The sequence below is a fragment of the Colossoma macropomum genome, unplaced genomic scaffold (assembly GCF_904425465.1).
Source record: "Colossoma macropomum unplaced genomic scaffold, Colossoma_macropomum, whole genome shotgun sequence".
NCBI classification, from domain to species: Eukaryota; Metazoa; Chordata; class Actinopteri; order Characiformes; family Serrasalmidae; genus Colossoma; species Colossoma macropomum.
In genome coordinates, this window is record NW_023494799.1 from 6,348,723 (window position 1) to 6,367,806 (window position 19,084).

The window sequence follows — 19,084 nt, forward strand, 5'->3', positions numbered from 1 at the left end:
TTGACTTTGTTTACATCTTAACCACTTAATTAAACTTTGAATTGTCCTCTGATGTCTCTATAGATGATATGTGACTTTGTTCGGGGTCAAAAATGCCCAGATGTGCTTTTACAAGCCCCTTTACAATCCTATGATTTGGCTCCAGAATAAAACAAGCTGTTGTCCCTTTTTGGGGGGCTCTGGAATTACATTGATGAACTCTGCTCTGATTGCTAGTTTACAGTGAGGCACCACGATGGCTCACACAGAAGCAACATGTCAATAAAGACATGGACAGGAAAATAAAATGAACCTCTGTGTAAATAAGGTTGGTCGTCATACTATTTAGTTAGCTATGCTAGTAGTTAATGTTCCCTATACAGCTATTTACTTTCAATCTCAGCAACAACACAAAGTAAATCAAAGTTGTTAGCTTACTATGAAACTTTAACATAATGTGGCTTCAACTGTCAAAAAGTGGATAAAATCACACAGCTTGGCGAGCTATGGATTTTGGAATTGGCCTGTTTTACCCTCTTTTGCCATTGCGGGATTTGCATTTGAAAGGGGAGACAACAGTGTTTGAGGTTCACGGTGTGTCAGTTCCATGTAGCAAACTCTCCTTATTCAACTACACCAATGTAAATACAGTTTTCCATTCTAATCCATTACACTAGAAGGAATGAAAACTGGTGAATTTGAAAGGTTTCTCAGTACCAGCATGGGTCAAACTTTTGGAGGTAGGAAGCTCCTCTGATGGGAGGAACTCCAGGCTGGTGGTCTCCTCAGGTTCATTTATCCTATGTGAAGCAGAACCTGGGGAAACTGCATCTGGATAATAGTAGGACTCAGCTGACTCAGTCAAAGAAGCTTCTAAGGAAGGCAAGCTGGCCCTCAGATCCTCAGCAAATGATGGGGAGTCTGGCATGGTGTGAAGGTCAGAGGAGGAAGAGGGTGAAGCGTGGAGGGGCCTTTGCTCGTGGAGGTTCAGTTTGGACACCAGTGGTTTGCCCACAGTCACTGTTTGCCTTTCCAGAACCTCTTCATCAAGGTTAGTGTACTGATAGTGCAGACACACTGTGAACGAGAGCTCCCTCTGTGAGAGAAACAAGAACATGCAAATTACTACACAGTCCATATATTTCCACTGCAATATTATGAACACTCTAATGAGAATCGTACTGACCTTGAGTCTTTGCAGAGCGCAGAGACGGGTGTAAAGTCGCGGCTGCTCTTGCGGTAGACGGTCATCCATGGTCAGCAGTAAGCTCCCAGCGTCTCTGAGGCTCTCCTGATTGGTTCGTTTAAGATCTATCTCTGGGCCCTGAAATAACATCACAGGAAAGAAAACGACTGAGTGGTTGCTGCACTCTTAAAAATAAAGGTGACAAGTGCAACCTAAAAGGAGCTACGGCATAAAAGAAGCACTTTTAATTCATCAAAGATCCTTTTAATGCGAGTGGCGCAACTGTCTAAGCGTTGGCCCTATCGTCAGGAGATCGCGCGTTCGATCCCTGGTGATGCTACAGCCATCCGTAGCCGGGAGTCCGAGAGAACACAACTGGCCTCGCTCTCTCTGGGTGGGTGGGATGGCTGCCTTTCTCCCCCCATCACTCACTCAGCGCGATGCTAGTCAGCGCAGGCGTCTGTTAGCTGACGTAACAGATCTGGCGGTTGGCGCTTTCCTCCGAGCGCGTTCGGCTGTCCAGTAACGTTGTGTGAGCAGCAGCTCGAAAAGCAAGCAGTGGCTGGCTTCACAGGTCTCGGAGGAAGCCTGTGTTAGCTTTCACCCTCCTAGCGTTGATAGCATCGTGTGATTGGGGGAGTCCTAACTAGCGGGGTGGAATTGGCTACGACTAAATTGGGGAGAAAATCGGGGTAAAAATTAAAAAAAATAAATAAATAATTAAAGATCCTTTTAATGGATGTTTCTTTAAAGAAAGATCCATTTAGGATGAGATGCAAGTGTGATGATCCTTTTAATCTCATTACGTTTTAGTCCAAGGCTGCCCAAAGTGTGGCCCTAAGCCGGGGGTCGGCAACATGTGGCTCTTTTTACTGCCCTGTTGCGGCTCCACAGCTGAATTAGGTTTCTAAGTAAAAATAAAATAATCCTCCTTTACAGTGAAATGAAGCTCTGCTGATCGTTCAACACAGTTTTTATAATAAATGGTCTTAAACTCTGGAGTTAATGTATAACTACTTATTCACCCTTTAATGGAATGAAGACTGCTGGTCACCATAGCAACGCAGCCAAAAATCTCGCCTAGCTAGTAGCTAACGAAAAGGCAAAGAGAGAGATTTAAGATGCACATTGATCATTTGGAGACTAATTGACTTATTTGCATTTATAATCACTCCAGCTGGTTTCCTGACACATTTAATCTGCACCTACCTACTGTCAAGCACTTAAAAGTCGCGAGGTTTATTTTACTGCAAAGGAGGATTATTTTATTTTTTAATTACAAATCTAATTCTGCTGTGGAGCCGCAACAGGGCAGTTAAAGAGCTGCATATGGCTCCACAGCAGCATGCTGCCGACCCCTGTTCAAGAAAGTTATAACTTTCCTGCTCTTGTCATACTTTATTTATTTATTTAGCTGTAATGACATCTGAAAACTGCATGTAGTCCCGGAAATGCATCAGAGACATTTAATGGGACATAAAACAATAACTTAACAGGTAAGCACACCTTAGCTAAAACAGTAATCTCAAAATACAGTGGCGTTGTGAAAAATAAGGTGGATATATAACTTATTCACTTCTTATTTTCCTTTAATTTTGTATTTTTGAAGTATTTTAATAACAAAATATAATGTTATAGTATATAATGTTTGAAACCTGTCTACCTTATTTGCAGTGGTTTTGTCCTCTTGGCCCTTGACCCACTACAAATACTACTCTTTGGGCCCCCATGCCATAAAGTTTGGGCACCCCTGCTTTAGTCTTTGTCATTCTACTAACTCATTTGATTTTTTTTCTTTCATTTATCTGGTGCTTTTTAACTTTTAGTGCCATGTTTACTGTTTATCTCCTATTAATTTTTTCTTAAAATATATTTTATATGAAGCTGTGTTTGTACATGTTTGTCTTCACATTCATTTATACTGTGACCTTGAACAACATTTAAATATAAAATTCTATTATTATCATTAACAAAGTTTAAAGAATCTCCACATCAGTGCTGAGCAATTTGGAGAAATATTTAATTGCAATTTTTCTGGCCAATATGGCGATTGCAATTTAAAAGCTCCAGGCCTTATTTTCAGAAAGAAGACCAGCACATACATTTCTGTAGACTTGAATGATGTATTCCAGTCTGCTAGTTCAGGTGTTCTGCATTATTAGGTCATATTTGCCCAATTAAAATAAGTTAAGACAACACTGCATAATGTATTATATAATTAAAACAGCAGATCTAGTGATTTTAGTCTTTCAAATTGTGATTTCATATCAAAACAATTCTTCATTCAGCCCCACTCCACAAGTAAAAGGTCTATACCAATTCAGGGTTTTTCCTAGAACTGTATGTCTAAGCCCAGAACTCTTTAGTAACCATTATTTTTAAGAGCGTAGTAGAAAATCAGTGGCCACTCATTCATCAGAACAGGGTGTGATGCTGCAGATTTGGAGAAGAGACACTTAATCGTACCTCTGTGAAGTCTGAGAGCTGGGCTGAGCAGGACGTGATGTCTTTGGGTTTCTCTAATATCCGGGTGTAGATGATCATGATGTTGGAAAACTCCGCTGCAAAACCCAACTGGACCTTCACACCACAGTCAAACTGAAGGACACGACTCTCAGGCAAAACTGTACAAAAACAACAACCAAGTTATAAGTGTCTACACTGTTTATTATTGTTAATCATCCACTGCAACTACATGCTAAAAAAATTGGAGGGGAGTTTTAACATAAAAAAGTGTCTGGGCTGCCTTAAAATTTCAACTTCAAATAATAAGTTGATAGAGAAAAAACACAGATTCTTGTTGTTTATTTTTTCCAGTGAGGGACTTTGGAATTCCTGAAAGTCTGTGCCTGGTTATATGCTTTTATAAATAATTGGTAAATTACTCAATTGCTAATATAAGCAATATTGAGAGTCCTTATTATAATACTGTTCAGTACCACGGTCTTTTACCGGCTCCCTAATTAAATGCATTGAAACATTACGCTAAAAACGATTTCTTACCATGTGCAATTGACCACTGTAGATTGCGTGTTGATGCCATAACTGGACAGTCAATGGCCTGAATGCGATCTGTGAGTGCACGCCGCTCTGAAAGATTACTGCGCAGCTCCAGCGCCTGACGCCCACGGGTGAGCTCACACCTCCCCATGTCTGCAATGTGAAGCAAATAACTCTATCAACCTTCAATATAATAATAATAATAATAATAATAATAATAATAATAACTTGGAACGCTAAAACAACATTGTTTAAATGAAAAAGCAAAACACATGAACTAACAGCATAATTACAAATAATAGAAGGAAAAAAATTCAGTGACTTCAACATCACCAGCGAAGAACAAGAGTCACAGCTGAGCTAAACCTCAAAACCACAGTGTCAGTGCTGATGCCAAGAATAACACCAAATATCATCCAAAACAGCCGGCAGATAAAACTGGTTTGAGCAACACAGGATAAGCGTGTGAAAGAACCGAAGATGAATCTCCCAGAACCTTCAGCTACTCTGTCCAGCATAACTGTGACCTTCTCCTGCTCCATCAGCCTTTTCTTCAGGAAGCTGATGAAGATCCCATTTGAAAGGTCATCTTTGTTCACCTCGAAGGCCTCAGCATCAACACACCTGCATGTGGAAAGATGTTCAGTCTGTTTACAAAAGCAGGGCACTTCAACATTGTTCAGCATGTTGTAACAGAGCCAAATCTGTGAGACTCACGTTGCATAGCCAAACACAATGTTTGCCGTAACTTTCAGGGGTCCAGGCTGTTGGATGATGTCATCATTCAGGTTTCTGTAATGATAGAACGACGAGTAATAAGGCTGGGTGTGAATAGACTGAAAGCGCTAAAAAAAACCACTTATATTTTAATACAAACACTTCTAAACACTTCTATTTAGGGCTAGTCTAGAGTTATAAATGTTATTCTGCTATACTACCTAAATGTAATTATAGAGTTAATTTGTTAAGTAAGGAATTACTTTTACATTTGATTTATATTCTGTATCGACAGGTTTGAGTTTGTGCCTCGCAACTTTTTTTTCCCATTAAAAAAAGCCATCAACAAAGGAAAAATGGAAACACAAACAACAACCCTTCGTCAAATTCAAATCATAAAAAAAGATGCATTTAAATTTCAGAATATGTATTTTTGATTTTGAGAATTTCTTCCCATGTTTTTAATGAGGCAAGAAAACATTTATATAAAATGAACTATGCTTTTGCTGTCACTGGTGATAGCTGTGACTTCTAAGAGGTTACAAATAATCAACTAACCTCACTTTGTACACATACAGCACTTCTACTATTAAATATATGCCACGCATACAAGTTACTATAGCACTGGCTCTGTTTTTGTGTCGGCACAAGTGCAGTCTAATTTTATTAAACTGCTTGGATGTAAGCCCGTTCACACCCATTTGCTATATTGCTGATCAAAAATAACAGCAGCTTATATTTTTGCTTGTGCTTTGACCACAAAAATAGCCCGCAGTGTTATTTTGATCAACTTTACCGCTTGCGACACATGTCCAGCAGAAAGACATTAAGTCCAGTCTGGCGTTCCTGCATGCGCTGTAAGACCTCCTGGACCCACAGGCAGTGCTCTGAGGTGTACGAGGCCGGAGCATCTATAGGCACCATGAAACTGTTGCCATAATTTTCATAGCCGTGCCCAGCGTAGTAAAGCAGCCCTGTGTCATTCATACATGCATAACAGAAGCAGGAAAAAAGTTTAGCATATTAATCATGTAAATATTACAGACTATAGCCTAGTAAGTCAACTGAAATATGAAAGATATAAATGAGGTATGCCCGACCACATTCCTAAAGAATGACTACCTAAACACATTTTAAAGAGGAATTTCATAGATTTTCCAAACAAATTTAAGGCTAAGATATAAACAAACTTCATTCAGAGTGATCTGATGTGAAATTCTTCATGCTAGATAACATGAAACATGTTGTTACATGAAATGGTTACAAATACGCTGCCCAAGACATTGTTTTATGAGAGTTCATGTTGGAGAGGTACATGCAGGGTGCTGTAAGACTGTAGCCTGGTCCTGGACGACCCCCTTCCCGGAACATTTTTGTGTTTTTCTGCAAAAACACACCCATTTCAGCTCTGGAAGGGCTTGTTAATTAGTGGTTTAGTTGGATCAGGTGTGTTGGGAGCAGGGCAAACACTAAAATGTGCAGGGCAGGGGGTCCTCCAGGACCAGTGTCGAGTATTTTGCTGTAACACAAAATAGTCTCCAAATGAAAACGTATATTTTCAGACTTTTATCATTATCGGCATTACATAAAAAAATTCAGAAGACATGCAGGTTTATGGGTGGTTTCACTACAAGGAACCATTTCACATCAAACCACTCTGAATGACTTTGTTTACATCTTAACAACTGAATAATGCAGAAATTTTGAAAATGGTGAAATTCTCCTTTAATGTCATTTCAATTTAATGGAGCACACCTTCGAATAAGCTTTATAATATTATTATTATTATTATTATTATTATTATTATATTAATTATATTATATATGCCATTTTTTTTTGCTGTGTTGACAATGGTGGAAGGCCTACCGTAGACACCCCGGCCCAGCAGCAGCAGGAATTCAGTAACAGCTCTGTGCATCTCATGCCAGTTGAGGTCCAGTAGAGACACCACCTTGAAGTCCAGCTGCCGCAGCAGATTGGTCAGCTCATACACGTCGGCCATGGGCGCTCTCAGCTGCCGGTGGTGCAGGTAATTCATATTTCCCATCAGCAGTGCCACTTTATCCGTGGCTGAAAAGTAGTGCAGAAATAAGACATAATTGTTATCAGATATAAAGAAAAGGGGCTCAACTGCTTTTAAATTCTCCCCCAATGCAACCCATTTTACAAAATGTCCACATATTCTGTAACTAAAGAATACAGAAAAACATTCATGTGAATTGGTAAATAAAACTACTGTAATCCAAATAACAGATGCACCCTATGCAAAAATGCTGTACTCTGTCATTTTTGCTACTAATAACTTATATTGTGCACTATTATAACATTTTCTATGGCACAGAAAAAACATCAGAGTGTAATTTTCCTTCTACACTCACTAAAGAACACAAAAGGAGGCCAACATTGTCTTCTACTTACCATAAAAATCAACTATCTGTCTTGGAGGTCCATAACTGGGCATATCTGAAATGCATGCATAGTTATGAGTGGGTTAAGCTGACATAACACTCAAACAAGAGAAAAGTAATGAGACTAAGAAGCTGTAATGAGGAAGACAAAGTGTACCTTCTTCATCTGTCCTCCAAGAGGCATCAGTGCAGGATCCAGGACCTGAACAGTTATAGACCACCACACCACAGAGTTAATTTCAGAAACTGATCATTACGCCAACTTTTGTTTATAAATTTGAAACCCACCCCATTCCTACCAATTTCAACCTGGACGTGGTCACTCAACAGCTCGTGATAAAGGTTGAACACTCTGCAGCTGTACGTCCCTCGATCCGCTGTAGTTACACATGGAATCTGAAAACATCATTAACCATAGTCTGTGAAAAGCATGTTCATCAAACTGATGTCAGTGATGACAAGATGAAGCTGCGACATACAGGTGCTAATCTGAATCCACAACTCTCTGCACTTCACGTACGTGAGTTCCCTGGAGGTCGTGTGGTTGTCAGATGATTTCTCTTGTGATATTAGTGTCAACAGTAAACACAAACAGTAGCAACAATGGAAGAGCTTTAAATTCTGATTTACTTTTTATTCGAACTTTGGTTTTACATGGTGCCTGACAATTCTGTGACAACTGCATTTGACCAATCAGTGGTTTGCACTATTTCTAGCACCACCCATACATTCCAGCTCAGTACTCTGATATGAATGATTGTATAAATGACAGAATGATGGTTCAAGTTCAAGTTCGTTTTTACACTTCACTCTCATAACTTTGACAAAATCATATTTTCAACATAATTTATCACAGTGGCACCACTTTACTACCTCTTCACAAACTCTGTTGCCGAGGTGACAAAAAGACTAGGCGAGTAAAGTTAGCTGAGGTAAGATACCATTTGCCTGTTATCTTAAAGACTGACTGCCTGTCTGGGGTCTCAGTATGGCTTTAATTTAACATGGTTATGGCAAAACACTGATGGCCGAGTGTCAGCGCACGTCAGCGGTGAACTAATCACATATCAATAACTTCTTTAAAACATAAAACTCTTCATATGTTTTACTGTATTTATGTGTATTTGTATTTAATGTCATGCAGTGTTTTTACTGGCAAAAACACATGTACTGCCGAGATGAATAGGTTTAACACTTTTGTTGGCTGCCACTTTTGTTGCTGCACTATGAATATCACAATGTTAAACTGCATATCATGATGAAGAATGTGCAACACCTTTAAGAAGCAGCTGTTAGCCTTTGCCAGCGGCTGTTTGTTGTGGTACCACTGAAACTGAGGAGGAGGGTTTGCCTGGGCAGAACATTCTAGATAGAGAGTGTCGCCCTCTGAGAGTGTCTTAGACAGGGGCTGCTGAGTTATACACAGACCACTGGCTGAGGAGGGGAACATCACACCAGAGCCTGGAACACAAACAGAAAAGCTGAGACACTCAAACAAACCCTCAAGGATATGAATTTACTATTATTCAAATGTGTACATAATTTGTGCATGAATAATTTATCACTGCTGTTGGAACAAAACCTCATATCTCCAAAACGGTAACTTTCCAGGAGAAGGAAAAAACATACTTTACTTTTAATGAAAGTCAATGGAACCAGACTTTTTCATTTTGGGTCGTTTCTTTTGGTCCATTCATCATGTAATTTACATACAATGTAAAGAGCAACAGGCATTTTTGAATTATGTCAAAAACTGAAAAATGACAAAAAATGGAGATATCGGGTTTTGTTCCGACAGCAGCGATATACATCAACACGACTTTTCTTTCAGTTTTCAGTGTGCAGCTGGAATATATATTTGGCAATGATATACACTTTTGAATCAAGTTCAGTATAAGAAGTGAAGGGAGAGACCACCCTCCATTTAATTTCTAGTCAAAATTGCTATTAAATTATTCTTTTTTGAGGAGACAATTTTATGGAGATTTGACATAAGGTATAAGGAAGAGGAAATTAAAAAGAAAATAAGTGAAAAAATCAGGTGTTTCCAAAACTGGGAAAATATTTAAAGCTAGAGAGAAAATGAGACTCCTAACAACCACCTGCAAGACCTGGTAGACAATTTCCAGCTGTGTCTTCCTAAGAAAAGTTGTTCTCAAAGTTGTCTAAGATGACATTATATTCCCCTTCAAAGAGACACTGACATTTACACAAGCAACCACCCAAACTCATCTGCCTTTGTTCTTCCTCCTATGCATCTAAAATGGTTTGAGATTTGGAGATTAGATATAAAAATAAGAGTTTCCAAAATTGTTATAACACTCTTTAAAACTCTTAACTACAGAGGATAACTCTGCGCTATGGGTCTGAAAGGATGTGTAGCTGTCAATTAGCCTCAATGAGAAAAAGAGACAGAGACATCAAACAAAGAAGCTGAACAATGGACTGACCACCCCAGAGTCCAGACCTCAACACCACTGAATGTGATTACTTGCAACCAACATCTAAGACTGAACATCCCTGCAGACTTCTTTGAAAAACTGAAAGAATGAATGATGAAAAGAATGGAATATGTAATAAAAGTAAAGAGTGGACAGACTAAACACTGAAACATTTGATATTGTATTTAGTTGTTGGGGCTCCTGTGTAGCTTTCCTCTGAATATTTGTTTTCCCTAATGATGCAAAATGATGATTTTGTGCATAAAAGACATTTTGACTGGAAATGAAACAAATAAAGAGCGATCTTTGACTTTTAACTGTGACTGTAAACGTAATACATTTCGTTTTTCAGTGCAGGGTTTGTTTTAGCCGGTCAGCTTCACATAAAGTGTTTAAGTATTTACGTTACCTGCAGAGCGGACCAAGCGCACATGGGCCCATTTGCTGAAGACACATTTCTCCCCAGCGTTAACACGGCAGATGTAATGTCCTTCCTGGGCCGGTCCAACTGAGTTCAGAATCAGCTCTGCTGTATTTCCTCCTGGCACCTGCACAACAAACACATATTAACACCATCAACTTTCATTAGAGATACATTCCTGTCTGAACAGAAAGGCTTTGAGAATCAGTAATGAAAGATGTGATTTCCTTCCAAAGTGAGTGGAAAGTGTACAGCGGCTGACTTACAATAATGTGCAAAAGTCAGAGACCACCTTCCATTCATTTCAAAATGGCCATTAAGTACAAGTTATTTATTTTTCAGCATCAAGAAAAATAACAGAAAATATTCTAAAACATTTAACAGAAAATTACACAAAAAATCTCCAATACTATGTATCATATCAATTTTTTTCAATATTTAGTGTGTCCACTCTTTACAGCTTTCATTCTTTTCAGGAGACTTGCTTTCAGTTTTGGAACTGGAATTGCAATGATATTTTTCCACACCTCAAAAGTTCAGTCTGAGAAGTTGGATGCATCAGTTGCATCATTTTCTTCCCAATGAAAACAGCCATTATGTACAAGTTATTGATTTTTCAGCATCCAGAAAAAAAGCAAAAAAGAAACCATATTTATCCCCTTAAAATTCCAGGCTTATTACATACTCAGGCAGTAATTACAAGGACCCCAATGCAAACAGGCTGAGCTATTCTTAGATTATAGAAGTGTGTAATAAAACTTTGGGTCCACCTGTGGGCCCTGGCCATTTAAGGAGTTAAACATTCTAAAGCATTAAATAGAAAATTAAATAAAAGCCTCCAACACTAAATATAATATTGAGTCTTCTTTTCAGGAGACTCCAAATTTCAGTCTTAGCAGTCTGTTGCATCAGTTGCATTACGCCATAAAACCTTACTCCACAGCTCAGATGTCCAGTTCTGGTGCTCTAGTGTAAATGTTCTTCTTTTTATCTTTTCTTTTCTCAGTGAGGTTCTTCTTGACAGCTACACATCCTTTCAGACCCATAGCGCTGATTTGGCTTTTCACAGTGGAAGGATGGACAGAAACACCTGTGGATGTTTTCAGATCTGAAGCAGCTTGATTTCCTCCTCTCTCTCAAAGATGAAAGCTGTAAGTGCTGTTTATCTGAAGTGGACAGTTTTGGTGTCTATCAGGTCTTGCATGGTTGTTAGGGGTCCCATTTTCTCTGTAGCTTTTAATCATTTTTTCCATTTTTTTCCAGTTGCAGTTTTGAGAATTCCCATTTTTTCACTTATTTTCCTTTGATTTCCCCCGCCTTATGCAAGTGGATTATATTCAGCTGCTTTGACTGAAAATTAAATAAATGATGGTCTATGACTTTTGCACAGTAGTCATAAATAAATAAATAATTCCAGAATAGCACTTTAAAAGGGTTGTGTTTAGCTGACCTCATCTTCCCGCTTGAACCACTGGTAGTTCAGCCCAGGAGGACCCACTGCCCTGCAGCTCAGCATCACACAGCTCCCCTCTGGTATCTGCACACCCTGCGGCTGCACCGTTATCTCTACCGGCATCATCACTAAAACAAACACAAACACACAGACATTTAGAGCCAAAGCAGTACAGAAAAATGGGTTTGTGTATTGTTACGACATTATTACACATGTATAAGTCATGATGTATTTCTACAGAGGATACAGCAAAAGTTTGAACACTCCTGGTGAAATGACATGTTTTATTTTACCAGGGGTGCACAAACTTTCGCATACAAATGGAAGTTAACATGACTTTTCTTATATTTTGTTTGATTATTTTTCACTTGTAATTCATTGAAACAAGTGGAGAAAGTGCAGGTCCTAAATTTCAGTCTACACCATGTTTATGTTGGTATAGAAGAGGAGATATGTTATTAGGATTAGAATTTTTACATTTTTTGATGGTACTGTTGCAATATTTCTATTTATTTAAGGTAAATAGTCAAAGCTTTTTAATACAGAACACAAGCTCAACAGAAATGTAAGTCATTATGTAACTGTGTAATTCATTATTGAATGAATTAATTACCATAAAATAAAGCATTATGTAATAAAAACAAAACTCTAGACTTCTAATAACCTTTATGAACTATTTCTACAACACTTCCTGAGTAATCCAGGCTTGTTTTGGAGACACTGCTTCATAACTAAAAGAGAAAGTGCATGTGTGCACGTACCGCTTGTGGTGAGGAAATTCACAGCTTCATGGTGCTCGATCTTTTTGAGGCACTGCAGCAGGAAGGTGACGGAGCAGTGCCGGTCAGTGAGCAGAGCGAGCATGTACCGCCCTGGGCTCCCTCTGGCACTGAGCACCTGGAGAGAGCAGCTGGTCAGCTCCTTCTCACTGCACACAGGGAGAGACTTCATGCACACCAAACATCTCCAGCACTCAATTCCACCAAATTAAACAGACATTTAATACTAATTTTCCAACTTTCCAAAAACTGATTCTACAGTTTTTTTACATTCCTGCACAATTCAGTGGTTGAGATGTAAACAAAGTCATTCAGAGTGGTTTGATGTTGCAGACTCAGATTTCTTTATGGTGGTGGTGATCTGAAACACAGATATAGCCATTTAATTTAATATCAAAACCACCAGCGAACCTACACATGACCCATGAGTTTCTAAATGTAATGTCATTGTGGTAAAATAGTGGTAAACCCAAAAAAATGTTTCTTTGGGGAGTATTTTTGCCTTACAACACCCTGCATGTACTTCACTATGAATCTCAAAACAATGAGTGTGTTTGCATTCACTCAATAATCTGATTATGATCAGATTTCTGCAGTTATGTGATTATTCAAATGGTCATGTAAACAGCATACGATTTCTTAGATCAGAGCAAGGTTTAGAAATCTGATAAAGAGGCTGGATTTTAGCTCAGTAATCAGATTTTTCAGTGCATGTAAACTCGTACTCTGATTTCTTTTGGATTTCTCAGTCGGCACATGTGTGAAAACAGACGGCGGTGGCAGAAATAAGTGAGCAGCGTTGCTGCAAGACGCAGCAAAACACTTTTGGAGCGACGCTGAAACCAACTACATGCTTGACGAATTGAAGGACTTAAACTTCAGGCAGTGGCTTTTTTTTGTTTAAAACAAACCACTTTATCTGAAAATATGAACATATATCATCTAAAAATGAAGAATGTTTGAGTTTTCGTTACGTTTACATCATGTCTTCTTCTGTGAGTTTATTGGCTGGTTGCAAAGCAGAAATCCGATTACTGCCTGATTCATGTAGACCCGGAGTTTCCCCATTATTACTGATTACTCAAATGCATGTAAACACGTTGATCAGATTACTGACAAAATCTTTCTGCAGTTATCGAATTATTAAGTGTATGTAAACACATTCGATGCCTCTGGCATCAAGTATCTCAGATGTAGCTGATTGGCCAAGACATGTTTAGTGTCTGAAGCGTTTCTTTTGCACTGGAGCTATAATGTTTATATAGCTTACAAGTAATGGAAGCTTATAACCAACCAAATCATCACACTTACCTCAAACCATGTCCAGCTGTTAGGTATTCTCAAACTGACTAACGCAGAGAAACAAGCAACAGAAGCTTATACCTCACAATCTAGTACTGTGCTAATAAACAGACTAGCCTATGTGACACTGTCTGACATACTGTTACATGGGTCATTCTACCACTGCTGTGGTAAATAGCGTCCCACTCTGAAGCCATGAAAACATCCAAAATAAAAATAAATCACAGAAAGTTGATATGTGCCCTATTTCTAAATTAACCAACAGCAAACTATGCTAATTCTTCTTTTTGATTTTTAGTCATGTTGTACACTGAAATCGGCAGAGCAAAAGAGCAACTTCACAGATGCGTTATTATTACATATTCTTTAAGTGAAACAGGCCACTGTGGTGAATGTTTTTCAGTTTAATTTACAAATAAAGCATTAAAATAATTGTCTGTCCTATGATTTTAAAAATATTTCAATATAATTTTATACTCATGATAAACCTTGCCCCCAAGACTTTCGTCAATAGTGTTACAGAAACATGTCAATGGAAGGCCTTTTGAATTGCCTCTTGTACGTGCATCTCATCGCAAAGAAAGAAACACTATGTTAAGTCTACGAATTCTATATTCAGTGAAATCTCTTTGCACTGCAAAAAAAAAATGGTATTTTGTCAAGTAAAATTATCTTAAATATAGTCAATAAATCTAATATTTCTCCTGTTGAGATTGCTGTAAGCTTAATTTAAGATTATTTACCTTATTTCTAGACATTTTTTACTTGTTTACAGTAATTTTATTAAGTTATTTTATTATCTCACTATATTGGCAGATAAGTTTGCTTGTTTTAAGAAATGTGCTTGAAACCAGTGAAATTATCTGCCAGTATAGTGAGATAATTTTACTTAATACAATTAAAATTTTAAAAAAGTGAAAAGTGTCTAGAAATAAGCTAGATAATCTTAAAATAAGTGCACACCAAGCTCAAAATGAGAAAGATATATCGACCACATTTAAGATCTTTTCACTTGACAAGATACCATTTTTTTGCAGTGTGTGTACTTTTTTTAATAAAATTTCCTAAAATACTTCCTTTCATGTGTTGCAAAAACATTGTGTCCGTGGTTTTACACATGAAACATTAAGTGATTTTAAAACTGAAACCAAATAACATGAAGGCAACATTTGTAATTTTCTACTTACAATGTGACTAAAGTGGCGATGGACTGTAATTTAGAAAAGCTCAGCTCTCTGTAATCTTGTCAGTGGTGTAACTTTACTGGTGTTGTTTTACATTTGAAATACATATCAGCATTTGTTTGCCACTGTGTTTCTAGAAGGACCCGTCTTTAAAAACTAAAGAAGCAAACTTCAGACACCAAACACGCCTTGGCTCACCTACTACTTTACTATTCGGAGAAAAGAGAGCATCTCACCTGTAGCGGAACTGCGGCTGCTCTTTAACTGCTTCTGCCAGTTGCCTCCAACCACATCTTGAATTGTCCAGCATCTCTGCAAGTCTGCACAGAGCTACATCACTCAGCGTCTCCAAGCCCACATTCCAGTCCTCCATATCTCAGCAACGTTCCTAAAGTCTCCTAACAAACATAGCAAGGAGGTTTGGTGAGTTTTTTGACGGATGCCATGTTGAGCACTCCAGATGAAATGAATATTACCATGCTTTTTAAAAAAAAAAGTTCTGTATCCTCATATTTCAGGCCTCTGTGTTCTACACTCTTGAAAAAGATGGTTCTTCAAGGGTTCTTTAGTAAAGAAAATGGTTCTATATAGAACCATAAACACTCAAATAACCCTTTACTAAATTGTTTGCATAGTGAAACGGTTCTTTAGACTGATGGATAATGTATTGTGCACGATTCCATATAGAACCATTTTGAAAATTGTTTTATATAGCACCAAAAAGGGTTCTTCTATCGTTAGGATGTCAAGCTTAGGTGCTATATAGAACATTTTCCATCAATCTGAAGAACCATTTCACCATGCAAAGAACCCTTTAGTCAAGAAAATTGGTCTTTGTGTGTTTATGGTTCTATATAGAACCAATTTTACTAAAGAACCCTTGAATAACCACCTTTTTCATGTGTGTATACATCTTATTTATTCCATTAAATGTTCCATTTACTTGCAGAAACATGAATCTGTGATTTAAATGGCCTTTATCGAAACTGACTTTTCCTCATTTGTTTTTTAAAAGTCTTGATGTAAATGTACAGTTTGGGAACTAAGCAGCAACAATAGCCTGTTCTGAATTTATTGTTTTTGTGATGCCACAAAAACCAACTCATTTACATATATCCATATACAGTTAATTCTAGAGCGGTGGTTCACAACCCTGGGTCTGCATAATTTTGTGTTTCCCTGCCAAAACACACCCACTTCAACTCAGGAACGGCTTGTTAATTAGCAGATTAGTTGGATCAGGTGTGCTGGGAGCAGGGCAAACACTAAAATGTGCAGGACAGGGGATCCTGTAGGACCAAGGTTGGGAGCTACTGGTCAAGGAGATAAAGAGAGGCTGGAAAAAAGGTCATGTAAGATAATGTTTTCTGTATAAAACCACACAAATATCATAATGTCACCTTGGGGAACAAAGAAAAGTCTCATAGTAGGATAAGGGGCCATTTCATGTTTTCTGGCCAATTGGAGTGTCTGTTCGTGTGCCTGTGTTGAGCCAAACTCAGAGCAGAAACTGTCTATACAGGCAACCAAAGCTTTTCTCAGTGTTGAAATTCAACCATGGCCAAGCTATTTGGTAAAAATGTCCACCAGAGCAGGTGGTTCATGAGTTTGAACTGGAGGCAGGAGCTAAACATTGCAACAGTCGCCATTGTGCATTATTGCATTATGGTACTTCCAAAGACTGGCACTGACATCATATATTACAGCATGTCAGGGCATGGAAAGGAGTGAACATCTTTCATCCAAATTTCTTAATTCATTTCACTTCCTTCACGCTTCCCATCACCAGGTAATGTGAAACCAACTAGAAAAGAAAGAGAGTGGGGAAAGTCTTGTGCAAAGCTCATTGTATTCCCTTGAAAGGCGGGAATTCCCAGAACAGCCCTCTGTAAGGTCATGAGTCCAAAGTAATACAGTCATAGCATCACTTAGCATGAAAGCAATGAGCTTCTATTGAACCAGGCCAGCGTCTGGGGTCAAGTCAGCTCTTAAAACTTTCATAAAAGACTTGGTCAGTATCACAAGCAGCATAGTGAACATTACATTGGTCCCTCTGATATTATATTTTACAAATATGCATGTAAAGTGAAGGTAAAAGACATTTTGGACATAGGTGTGTCCTTCACAACAGCCAATGTGCACACTTCAGATAAATAACTTTAATAAACATGAATTTTTGTGCATCCCAGCCCACTATAACTACACATTATTGTGATACTGACTGACAAGGGGGCAACAAACACAATACTCTTCCCAGATAGCAAGAGGGACACTGTTGGTCCACTCATGGCAAAGCTTTCAGCTAACTGGCCTTTTGCTTAGTGTTTTCCAGGTGGCTCCACCAGTGGTCAAGTAGAGTGTTAGACACAATACCACTTTTCATTGCTGATGTTCCACCTACAGCCCAATTCCTTTACTTTTCCTTCATTTCTTTCTTTTGTTATTCTTTGTAAATTAGTTTAGTGAATCATTTTACAGCAGCATCATGAATAAAGGCTGAATTACAGCTGCAACCAATCCAGCACAGCATCAGCAATGATATCAAATAAATCATTTTATATTAGGCCTACACTCTTTAAAAGATGGTTCTTCAGTAAGGAAAATGGTTCTAATAAAGAACCATGAACACTCAAAGAAGTTTCTCCGCATCATGAAAGGGTTCTTCAGATTGATGGAGAATGTGCTGTAGCTCTTTTATATAGAACCTTTTTGAAAAGGGTTCTTCTGTCGTTACAACCTTGACATCGTAACAATAGAAGAACCCTTTTCAAAAAGGTTCTATATAGAACCATATAGAGCACATTCTTAAGAACACTTTCGTGATGCAAAGAACACTTTTATCATGCAAAGGCTTCTTTGAGTGTTCATGGTTCTTTACAGAACCATTTTCTCTACTAAAGAACCCTTGAAGAACCATCTTTATTAAGAGTCTAGTCATTAAGTATTTTTCTCACAACTGTTTGTAATATTTGCCTTAGTTTATTTTCCAAAATCAAAGTGTGTGTGAATTTGAAATCTGTTTGAAGAGATTAAAAACTAGTTAGTAGGGCAATAATCTGGTGGTCCAGCAGAGGTATATGGTCAGCGGGTTGCTGACCTCATCTGGGCTGTTACTCAAAATGTAGTTCTAAAGTAAAAGTCCATTTAAAAAATAAACTTCAAGTACTTCAGCACAGATGCCAGTTAACCACTTTGTGTATTTGCAGTTTCTATGCTCATTTAAGCCACTGTTAGCAGCTAAAACTTGCTAAAATGATATTGTTTGACTATTTTTGAGTGGTCAGATATATGACTTCTTAGATTAAATGTAAAAAATATATATATTTAAAAAATAAGTTAAGTTTAAGAGCCACAGGCTAAGTGGCATCCCGATCGTGGAATCAGCCACAACATACATCGTCACAGACCTCAAAATACCTGCGTAGTGAAGGGTCTTCCAGGAAGTGGTCTCCACTCGTAGGCCCGAATGAGCTCTTTAAAGAATCAGGGTGCCGTGTGTCTGGCCGGCACGACGACCACGAAGCTGAAGGCTACTCTCTGCGTAGCCCACAGCGTTGCTCTGCCGGTCACTCTGCTCCTCTAAACGCACCGGTTCACTCGCACCTTCGGGTCACCATCAGAAACATAACACGGACAGATCAGCTTCAGAACCCAGAATTCAGTCCGCAAACCTTACTCGATCCCGAGAGCCCTTGTTTCGCCGTAGTTCCTCTTTCTAACTCAGATTTGCATGCAACACCCATGCTGCCCCTCTTTACTTTCACCTTTAAACAGCCTATAGCAGAACAGCTGCATCACACGCCGGCGCGTGAGTCACAGGCTACTCTGCCTCAAGTGCCTCAAAGGGGAATTCCAGTAATTTTATTTTTTTTTGTATGATTCAGTGGTTGGATTGTAAACAAAGTCACTCCGACCGATTTGATGTGAAATAATTCACTTGTAAAGAAACTTACAGACTCAGGTTTCTTTACAGTGGTGGTGATAGGACCTATAATCTCTATAACACAAATAGCCATTTTATTTACTATCCAAAACCACCAGTGGACCTACATGAGTCTTCTGCGTTTTGATATGTGATGTTGATGGTCAAATAATGATAAAATCTGAAAAATAAGTTTTCTTTGGGGACTATTTTGCCCTACAACACCCTGCATGTACACCTCCACCATGCATGGCTAAAATATACGTTTTAGACCAAATATTTACCTCAGAAC

General features: G+C 38.4%; 1 protein-coding gene across 2 annotated transcripts; it reads right to left on the reverse strand.

Annotated features, from left to right (window-relative positions):
• Nucleotides 1-29: 29 nt before the first annotated feature.
• Nucleotides 30-18,672, reverse strand: malt2 (MALT paracaspase 2). Of its 2 annotated transcripts, none has more exons than XM_036586780.1 (17): nt 18,288-18,670; nt 15,107-15,268; nt 12,367-12,533; nt 11,603-11,733; nt 10,141-10,279; nt 8,567-8,751; nt 7,590-7,686; nt 7,448-7,492; nt 7,301-7,345; nt 6,749-6,952; nt 5,679-5,856; nt 4,883-4,957; nt 4,662-4,789; nt 4,169-4,318; nt 3,632-3,789; nt 1,166-1,303; nt 30-1,075 (listed from the first exon to the last, which is right to left on the reverse strand). In XM_036586780.1, the coding sequence occupies exons 2-17, from the start codon at nt 15,241-15,243 to the stop codon at nt 653-655; spliced, it is 2,400 nt and encodes a 799-aa protein (XP_036442673.1). In that variant the 5' UTR covers nt 15,244-15,268; nt 18,288-18,670; the 3' UTR covers nt 30-652. The 2 variants fall into 2 exon arrangements, with proteins under 2 accessions (XP_036442673.1, XP_036442674.1); XM_036586781.1 differs by having other exon boundaries at nt 653-1,075; nt 18,278-18,672.
• Nucleotides 18,673-19,084: the final 412 nt, after the last annotated feature.

Excerpts from the sequence above, each read along its gene's own strand:
- malt2 (XM_036586780.1), bottom strand. The coding sequence starts at position 15,243 with ATGGAGGACTGGAATGTGGGCTTGGAGACGCTGAGTGATGTAGCTCTG. Across the intron at positions 6,953-7,300 it reads ACAGATAGTTGATTTTTATG|CCACGGATAAAGTGGCACTG; the intron begins GTAAGTAGAAGA and ends ACTACTTTTCAG. Across the intron at positions 4,319-4,661 it reads GCTGGACAGAGTAGCTGAAG|ACATGGGGAGGTGTGAGCTC; the intron begins GTTCTGGGAGAT and ends TTCACATTGCAG.